Here is a 9,965-nt window from a genome sequence, read left to right as displayed (position 1 = left end):
TGGATTGAGTGCCGGCCTGAGAACCAAAGGGTCACTGGTTTGATTCCCAGTCAGGACATATTCCTGGGTTGCTCTGGGCCAGGTCCCCAGTAGGGAGTGTGAAAGGCAACCACACACTGATGTTTCTTTCCCTCTCTTTTTCCTTCCCTTCTCCTCTGTCTAAAAATAAATAAGCAAAATCTTTTTTACAAAATTAGGAAATCATTCCAGTAGGGAAAATTGTCTTATTTATGTAACAGGGAATTGCAATAAAGATTCATTCATTCATTCTGCATATTGAGCTCCTACTGTGTGTCCGACATTTAGTTTTAGAAGAGGCAATTGGGCTTTAAAAAAGGAAGAGTATGACTTAGTTGTGGGGGTGGGAAGAATGATATTCCGGCTAAGTGGAAAAGAACAAAAGCAGAGTAATTTAGGCATCCAGGGAGGGAAGTGGAGAGAATTCAGTCTTGACAAGAGTGCAGGATGGGGAATAGCTGAGGAGAAAGCCCCGCTGGGTGAGTTGATGCCAGAGGTCAGAGAGCTGGAGGACACCCGTCCTGGTGCAGCTGGTCTCAGAAGCATTCTCGCTCCAACATTTTTAGACACTACGCACCTACTGCGGCAACAGCAAACCGAGCCCCCTTGTGTCAAGCAAGTGGAGCCATTGCTTTCTGCAGACTTTGGACATGAAGAAAGTGCAGGCTACTTCACTGCCCACCAAATATGTGTTCAATAGCCATCGGATATGGAGAGGAAATTCGCAGAACGAGATTTCGAGCCACACTACCGTAAGAGAAGGGCTTTAAGTTTCACAGCAGGTACCACGATCTACACCCCAGATGCTTCTAATAGGTGTGGTAGGTTAGGTGATCCCTATAGTCAGGCATAACTTATATTGCAGTGGCTTTGAGTGGACAGATTGGCAGCCGGAAAAATGGTCTGGTGAATATGATGAATAGTTAGGTAGGCAAATTAGTGAGGGATGAACCATTACCAGTCTCAACAGGACCAGTCTTGTCGGATCTAGTAACAAAGCTTCCCCAGGACTGCCTTGAGGATGAAGTTCCTCTAGTGGCCGGAAGAGGGCGCTGCGGATATCCTCGGTCTTCAACTGTCAGAAACAGATCCTCAGTCCGCACTGCTTAGGGGAAGCCAGCCTTACACTTCTCGGAACGGCCAGAGCTGTGGAGGTGTCCCGGAGAGCTCCTGGGGCTGCTACTGCGGCTACCTGAAACTTTTTCCCCGCCAAACGTTTGGAGCTGGGAGAAGGATGGGAGGTTGGAAAGGAGATAGGAGCAAAGGAGGAAACCGTAGCGCTGCCAGCGACTCCACGAGAAACGTGAACACTGCAGCCCATGGGCGTGCACTGCTGGGCTGCGGTTGGATGGGAGATGGAAGGTGGAAAAAAATGCAGGTTCCCGCCCTCTAAAGTTGCATGAGACTTTACAGATCGTGGGGCAATACAGCTTTGCTCTCCTGAGAATCCTTCCAGCACCTGTCCTTTCTCTCTCAGCAGCGGCTGCAAAACTTTCCTCCGAGCTGCGCGCACCCCAGGTCTCCTCCGAGGGCATCCCTGCTCCTTAGGACGGAGCCTTCCCATTTGTCCAGAGTATGATGGACTCACAACTACCCCTCCCCCCCGCCTCACCCTCTTAGAGGCTCTTAATTTAAACAGGAATTGAAGAACTGGGCAGAAACAAGCCGATTCGCCGTGGGGCCCGGTGTATCTGTCTGCTGTAGTGCCCTGCAGCGGCCTCGCTGGGGCTCCGAGCAGCTGGAGGCAGGGTCCCCGACTTCCCGGCCCCGTCTCGGTTTCTCCCAATCTCACAGAGGGCTGCTAGCGCTGACTTAGTTCCCCAGTCTCTGCCTTGCAACCCAGTCCCCAAATTCACTCCTACCCCAAGCCCCTTCCCGCCAGGGGGCGCCCCTGGAGTGACTGGAGAGGGTACGGATTCTGACTACACATACCTTGGGACAAATTCAATCTAGGCTTGCCCTGTGTGACACGAAAATAGGTGGGTTTCAAGACCACACAGGTGTCAATCTCTTGGAGGGCTTGACTGATAGAGGACAGGGCTCTTCGGTCCTGAAGGCCTCAAGGCCAGACTCTCCTCTTCCCCAAGAGGAATCTGGCTTTCCCTTCACCACCCCGCCTCCTATTCCAACCCCGGAGCACGCTGGTGCAGAGAGGGAACCGCACAGGAGCCGCAGTCCGACGTCCTCGGGCCGCCCCACCCCCTTCCCGCCCCCCCCCCCCCGGGACTACCCACCGGCCACGACTAGAGTAAAGGGTCCCCAAAAGAAAGGTTTCCCTCAAAGACCCTAGACGGTGAAGCTGAGACGGGGAGCACTAGAGGGAGCGCACTTCAGCGCGGGTCTCGGAGCATCTCTTCCTCGCTTCCTCGAGAAAGCCGCCCTATTGCACACCCCCGGCCTGCGCTCGGCTCCTTCAGAGCTTCTCCATCCTGGTGCCTGCGGAAAGGGCCGACGGGGTTCTGCGGGATCCTTGAGGGGGAGGAAGACGCTCGCCAGAGGGTTCCGTTTCCATTCCTCGGATATCTGGTGTTGGAGAGCAGCGGTTCCCAGGGCTGGGTTGCGCTCTGGCTTTCGGCTCCCTGGGCTGGCTTGCCTCGAGTGCACCCAGGAACCCAGCTCCGTCTGGCTCTGGAGCCTACGCTTGGCTGAGGAAACCTCGCCCTCTACGAGCATGGGCCCAGGAGGAGATGAGGGAACCAAGGGCTTCATGCAGAGTTAGAGGCCTGGATTCACCGTTTCTACAGACCCAGGTGCAGAACCAGCAGTAACAACCCCTTCCGTCTGCTGTCGATTGTTATGATTGACAAACTCACACGTGACCTCATCCTTAAATACTTGGATCTTTAACACAACACAGTGCATGCTATAACCATTTTTACAGCTCAGGAAACAGGTGCTAAGGGGCTTTATTTTCTTAATTCAACATTTCTAGAAGCACCAGAAGCATCGAGGATACATAAAATAGGTTCTTGCCTCGAGGAAGAGCAGAAAACAACATTCTAGTTTATTCTGGCGGTGACTGGAGCGGCTCCGGGGTGCGGTGCGGTCCGTAAGGGCCACACCAGGTAACTGAAAAGTGGCAAAGCCAGGCTCCCATCCCAGGACTTCCGACGTCTCTGCAAGCACTCTGCCCACCACCCTGAGCGCTCAAAGACTGGGAAACGGTGCGGAAACCCACACAAAGCTTCCCAACTCTGTCTCCACTGGATCTCGGAGTAACACTTGTCACCAAATTACTACATTTTGGGGGTGATGTGTTGCTAATTTGTAAGCTCAACGCGCGTAGGTGCCATGTCTTATCTGCTGGAGGCTGGATTTTCCAGCCTGGCACAGAGGCTGGCAGGGCCGCCAGCACTCAATAATTGTTTGTGGAATGATTCACTGACTGCGATAAGACTCGGAGCAAAATAACACCACCAGGAAATAAGGTCGCTTGCTGCCCAAGAGGAGGTGTGAAGGACTAAGAAGGGAATTAGAAAAATGTGGGGGTGGGGGGAGCCAGGGCGGAGACCGGGCATTCCCTTCTCATCCCCTACCAGGTCTGAGCTTCGTCTTCTGTAGGAGAACGCCCCTCTAAAATCTCAAGGAAGTGACCTGGGAAGGAGGAAAGGGCCACGCGGGTGGTTAGCAAAAGGGGATGGCAATGCCACACATCCTTGACCAGGCCTAGGTCTGTACCTCCCGGTGTCCTGCATCCCGGGCGGATCAGAGGTGGCAAAGCATCGTGGGCCCAGACTGAGACCCGCGTGAGCAGCCGCGCCTGGGACAGCTCCGTGAGAGATCCGAACTGGGCCCTGCCCCGCCGCCGGCCCACTGCATCCACCCCGCCCCAGAATAAGTTAGTTGGGGGATAAAGGAAGATGCCCGGGCCCTACGGGTTGGACTCCGGGTTCCCAAGTATCCCCTGCAGCCATCAAGAAATTACTGGTTTAACCGGGGTCCGTCCTGTTAAAGACGAATCCGAGAGGCGGCTGAAAGAACACTCTGACTCGGCAGCGGTGTTGGGACCAGGAAGGGCCTCTCAAGGACTTTGGAGTTTTCTTGGATAAGCTCGGAAATATAGATATCTGCCTTTTCTCCACAAGACACTAGTTCTCAGGCTCATTCTTGACAGTGCAGTGCATGTCGGAAAGAGTGTAGAATGGAGAGTGTGTGTGTGTGTGTGTGTGTGTGTGCCTGAGGGCGAGAGAGCCCGCAAATCTAGAAGTCGGTGCCCGTGCGCGGCAGCGGGGGCAGGGTGGGGGGAGCAGCGAGGTGGGGAGGAGGTTGCTGCACAAGCCTGCTTTCGGGGAGAGGGTGGCGCAGGAGCAGTAGCCGGCCCACCCGCCCTCTTCCTTGGAGATCCACTCTGGTGCTCACCTCCCCGCCCCGATGCCCGCTGCATGGCTCCCAGTGCTTGTCCCCCCACTGAGCCCAGGGCGAGGGTGTAGGCGGGAGCTGCCAGCCACTTGCGCCGGCGCGCGCCTGATGTGGACCTGGAACTCAGCCGAGGGACCAGGGCAGAGGAGGCAGGGACTGTGGAAGACGCACCCAACTCACCCCTTCACTCAGCTTTAGGTCTTAGGGGCGGAGGGGTACTGATGGTGACGATGTAGGAGAAACCTCCGGCGCTGACACCGAACTCGAACATTTCGAAACTTCCAAAGCACGTTTGTTTTTTGCCCAGTCTTACTTGAATCTCACAAAAATCGTGTGAGGAATTACCTCTGTTTCTAAATTGCATTGAAAGTGGGAGAAACGTTCTGCACTTGGTGTTTCTTACACTTACCCATAGTATGACAGAAAGTAGAGGGAGAAAGGGAAAAAAGACGGGGAACCGGGAAACCCGCCCCCGCCGTGGCATTAAGACCTCGCTGGAGGCGCAGGCCTGAGGCTGGGGTCCGGCCTGCAGACGAGGTCCGCGCTGTTTCCACCGTTCTCGCCGACCGTTCACTGGAGCCCAACGTGCTCTGCCTTAGCTACTCCGTGCTAGAGGCTTAGACCACGACATTGACAAAAGCACAGCTGATGGGGTCTAAGTGCTTCCCGAGAGCGCCCCCCAGAGAAACTCCACTGGAAGAAGGGCGAGGAGCCGGCGCGGTGCCTGTCTTAGCAGCACGACCAGCGGGCGCCTCTGGCGGGGAGACGCAGGGTCGCTGGCTCCACAGCCGCCAAGGGGCCACACGGAAACGTGGGCCCACACCGGTGGGGGTGGGGTGCTCTGAGCTTTCTTCCCCCAGGAACGGACGCAGGTGGTGAGCAAAGCGAATGTTAGTATAGAAGTTGGCTCTGTGTTGAGGGGTGCAGAGCACTCCTCAAGGAGAAGATTCAAATAAAAAGCCAATAAAAAAACTTTCCTACTACAATTGCTGTTCATGGAAAAGGCGCCTAACCCGCCGAATATCTTTCAAAGTGCCTGTTCATCATTGGGAGTCCCTTCTCTACCAGGAGGGGAAAGAAAATATGAAAACAAAAACCAAATTCGAGAAGCCTCCATAACCGGCCCCCACGGTGCCTCGGAGGCCCCAGCCCAGCCGGGGAGCGCTTCCCCTCCCAGCCCCTAGGGCAAAGAGGAGGCTAAAACAGCCAAAGAATATAAAACAAAGGAACAAAACGTTTAAAATCCAAGGGCAAAAATCGGAGTGGGTCTCAGGATTTGCGGCGCGCGGGGCTCCGTTCCACGGTCTGCTCCGCCGGAAGGCCGGGCCTGGCGGGAGCAGGGAGGCCGACGCCTCGGCGGGGCTGCGGAGCGCAGCTCCTCCTCTTCAGGTGCCCAAGGACCCTCAAGGCACGGGGCTCACACTTCAAGCCTGGGAACGCGCAGACAGGAAACCCACTTCCTCCTAAGCAGTTCCTTGCTCGCAGGATGAGAGGCGTCCAATTGAAGCAGAATGATCCTCATCTACTAATATCCAGCGTGGCCACAAAGCGACTGGCCATTTACGCCGCCACTTTAAACAAAGATATTTGGTTATTCCCGGGGAAGCAAGTGCACTTTTGCATGGCTGAGCTCTGGGCAGAGGAGAGCCTCAGCCCAGCCTCCCGCCCTCCGGGCTGCTCGCGCCTCGGGACTCGCCCCCTCCCGGCCAGCCGGGCCCGCGGGGGTTCAGGCTCAGTTCACCCAGGACGCGCCCTGCCCGCACCCTCCCTGAAGCATCAGAGGGGAAATCAGCGTGGCCCTGGGCTCGGGTGCTGGGGCTGGGATGTCCTTGGAAAGTCAGCTCCAGAACCCCGCGCGTCCAGGCGCTGGGCCAGGGTCGGGGACACCAGGTTTGTTCGAGGTGGGACAATTTAAGCGATGGCCCCCCGCGTTCACCCCCGTCCAGCCTCCCAGCTCCCCAGCTCCAACCGCTAGTGATGTGTTCGTCTTGGCCGGGTGGGGGGGGGGCGGGTAGAGGTGGGGAGGAGAGCCGAATGTAAGGAGGGGGTGGCGTGATGCGGAGGAGGGGACCCTGTTCCTCCAAGAAGACCCTGAGCTGGGGGGAAGGAGGACGCGGGGATCTGGGACTGCCTCCCGCCCGCGGCCGATCCCCAGCTCAGCGCCCGCTGGGAATGTCTCTTGGGTAGAGGGAAAGGGGGCGGGGATCAGAGGTGTCCCTCTGACGGTAGCAGAAGAGGCAGACAGACTGACAGACACGCAGCCAACAGTGCGGCCTCAGGGTTCGTCCCCAGACTCTCGAGCTCATTTGGTGGCGACTGGGGCCCGGCGCTGCGAAGCCCGATGTGGTCCGGAGGCGGTGGGAAGGCTCGGGGCTGGGAGGCCGCGGCGGGAGGGAAGAGCAGCCCCCGAAGGCTCAGGTGAAGCCCCCAACCCAGCCCTTGGCCCCTTCCCTTTAAACACCTGTCCTCTCCCCGGGGGACCCCAGCGAACTGAGAAGTGGTTCACTTTGTAACTCGGAAAGTTGGTTGCAAAGCAGCATTCACCTTCCTTTCTCACCGCCACCCCTCCTCCCCGGCTACTCCCTACCCCACCTCTTGCCCTCCCACTCCCCGCGCCCTCCTCCCTCCCTCCCCCGCCTCGCCCTCCCCCGCGCGCCGCTGGCACCCCACAAAATATAGGGGTGGGGGTGTCCGGGGGAGGGGGGAGAAATGCTTCGGGTCGCGTCTCTGCCTCTCTCTCTCTCTCCCTCTCTCTCTCCCTCTTTGAGACCTAAAAATCCTGACAAGTGAAACTTAAAGGTGTTTACCTTGTCATCAGCATGTAAGCTAATTATCTCGGGCAAGATGTAGGCTTCTATTGTCTTGTTGCTTTAGCGCTTACGCCCCGCCTCTGGTAGCAGCCTAAAACCTGGCGCCGGGCTAAAACAAACGCGAGGCAGCCCCCGAGCCTCCACTCAAGCCAATTAAGGCGGACTCGGTCCACTCGGTTACGTGTACATCCAACAAGATCGGCGTTAAGGTAACACCAGAATATTTGGCAGAGGGAGAAAAAAAAAAAGCAGCGAGTCTTCGCCTTCCCCCTCTCCCTTTTTTTTCCTCCTCTTCCTTCCTCCTCCAGCCTCCGCCGAATCATGTCGATGAGTCCAAAGCACACGACTCCGTTCTCAGTGTCTGACATCTTGAGTCCCCTGGAGGAAAGCTACAAGAAAGTGGGCATGGAGGGCGGCGGCCTCGGGGCTCCGCTGGCGGCTTACAGGCAGGGCCAGGCGGCGCCGCCGGCCGCGGCCATGCAGCAGCACGCCGTGGGGCACCACGGCGCGGTCACCGCCGCCTACCACATGACAGCGACGGGGGTGCCCCAGCTCTCGCACTCCGCCGTGGGGGGCTACTGCAACGGCAACCTGGGCAACATGAGCGAGCTGCCTCCCTACCAGGACACCATGCGGAACACCGCCTCGGGCCCCGGATGGTACGGCGCCAACCCAGACCCGCGCTTCCCCGCCAGTAAGTGAGGCCGCCCTACTGCGGGGCTGCGCGCTGTGCGCGGGAGGAGCGGGGCGAGCCGCCCGAGGGGCGCGGCGCCTGCGGGCTGTGCGCCGGGCAGCAGGGTCGGCGCCCGGCAGCGGCGCCAGGGAGTCGGGCGCGGGAGCTGGGGACTGATTCTTCTTCCTGCTGGGTTTAGGGGTCCCAGAACAGACTCATAGTATCGGGACCTGGCGTGGGGAGGGGGGGGCAGGCGCTATAGTATTCCGTGTCTCCCAGATGCAGCCAACGGGCAGCTCTGCTCTGCGCTGCGCCGGAGACTTCGCAGTGCCGAAGAAGGTGCCTCCCCAACTTAGGGAGTCAGGGAAAAGCAGGGCGCAGAGAGATGCGGCCTGGCGGGGCGGGAGGCTGCCAGGCAGGGACGCGCTCAGGCTCCGGGGCGGCCTCTCTCCAGTCTAATCAGGTGGGAGGGCGCGCAGCTCCAGAGCGGGATCTAAATGGGCCAAGCAAGTGCCAGCACTGGGGCTGACAGGCGAGCGCAGGAAAGAGGCAAAGCGTCTGGGGGCTCTAGCTTTCTGAACACCTTTATCTCCTAAACTGCCGAAGTTAGAGTCTTGCCGTGGAAACCCACCTCCTGGCCTAGGCCCAGTTCGCCGCCGGTGGCCCGTTAACCCCGTTAACTCCAGCCAGGGTTTGGGTACGAACGGAACAACTGCACTTTTTGGGTGGAGCACTGAGACCGAGGGAGGTAGCAGGGGTTGAGGTGGGAGCTCTCCAGGCAGGCCCTCGACGGCATGGCAAGAGCAGGCGCCGGAGATCCCGCAGCTGGGCCTCTGCGGGTGAGGCGGCCTAGGTGAGGAGGGCGCCGTCGGGGCCCGGCCCGGCCAGCCGAAGGCGCAGAAGAAAGAGGTGGCCTGGCCTGGCCTGGCCCCGGCCGACGTTGTGCGTTTGTCGCTTACAGTCTCCCGCTTCATGGGCCCGGCGAGCGGCATGAACATGAGCGGCATGGGCGGCCTGGGCTCACTGGGGGACGTGAGCAAGAACATGGCCCCGTTGCCGAGTGCACCGCGCCGGAAGCGCCGGGTGCTCTTCTCCCAGGCGCAAGTGTACGAGCTGGAGCGACGCTTCAAGCAACAGAAATACCTGTCGGCTCCGGAGCGGGAGCACCTGGCCAGCATGATCCACCTGACACCCACGCAGGTCAAGATCTGGTTCCAGAACCACCGCTACAAAATGAAGCGCCAAGCCAAGGACAAGGCGGCGCAGCAGCAATTACAGCAGGACAGCGGCGGCGGCGGAGGGGGCGCTGGGTGCCCACAGCAGCAGCAAGCGCAGCAGCAGTCGCCCCGCCGTGTGGCGGTGCCGGTCCTAGTGAAAGACGGCAAACCCTGCCAGGCTGGTGCCCCGGCAACTGGGGCCGCCAGCCTGCAAGGCCACGCGCAGCAGCAGGCTCAACAGCAGGCGCAGGCCGCTCAGGCGGCCGCGGCGGCGATCTCGGTTGGCAGCAGCGGTCCCGGCCTGGGCGCACACCCGGGCCACCAGCCGGGCAGCGCTGGCCAGTCTCCGGACCTGGCGCACCACGCCGCCAGCCCCGTGGCGCTGCAGGGCCAGGTCTCCAGCCTGTCCCACCTGAACTCCTCGGGCTCGGACTACGGCACCATGTCCTGCTCCACCTTGCTATATGGTCGGACCTGGTGAGAGGACGCCGGGCTGCACCTTGCCCAGCGCACTGCCTCATCGCTTCCCCTCTTGCCCGCCACACACGTCAACCACCCGGCTCTCCAAGCGCTTCGGCTTTTCTTAAGAACCTGTCCGGTTTAGACCAAGGGAAAAAAAACCACAAAGGCCAAACTGCTGGACGTCTTTCCTTTTTCTTTTTTCTTCTAAAATGTGTGGGATTTTTTTTTAAAGAAAATAAAAACAACTAAGCGAATCCAATTCTTTAAAGAGCCTTTAAACAGAGAAGGACATAAGAACAACTTTCGGGGCATCCTTGAGGTGGTTCGGATAGGTTTCCCACGCCCGGACGGGGCAGAGTTTGCAGCGGGACCTGTGCTGGCTGTGGACTCGCAAGATCGCAGACTGCTCTCTGGGTACCCTGGGCC

General features: G+C 59.0%; 1 protein-coding gene across 1 annotated transcript; it reads left to right on the top strand.

Moving 5' to 3' along the window:
- The first annotated feature begins 6,200 nt into the window (after positions 1–6,200).
- Positions 6,201–9,558, top strand: NKX2-1 (NK2 homeobox 1). Its single transcript, XM_037163987.2, has 4 exons — positions 6,201–6,267; positions 6,657–6,795; positions 7,496–7,881; positions 8,822–9,558. Exons 1-4 carry the CDS (start codon positions 6,201–6,203, stop codon positions 9,556–9,558), a joined length of 1,329 nt encoding a protein of 442 aa, XP_037019882.2.
- Positions 9,559–9,965: the final 407 nt, after the last annotated feature.

Source organism: Artibeus jamaicensis, unplaced genomic scaffold, assembly GCF_021234435.1.
Source record: "Artibeus jamaicensis isolate MK-2021 breed Jamaican fruit bat unplaced genomic scaffold, CSHL_Jam_final contig_760, whole genome shotgun sequence".
Lineage (NCBI taxonomy): Eukaryota > Metazoa > Chordata > Mammalia > Chiroptera > Phyllostomidae > Artibeus > Artibeus jamaicensis.
Note: the sequence above shows the minus strand (reverse complement) of the source record. Positions and strands in the feature narration are given on the sequence as shown.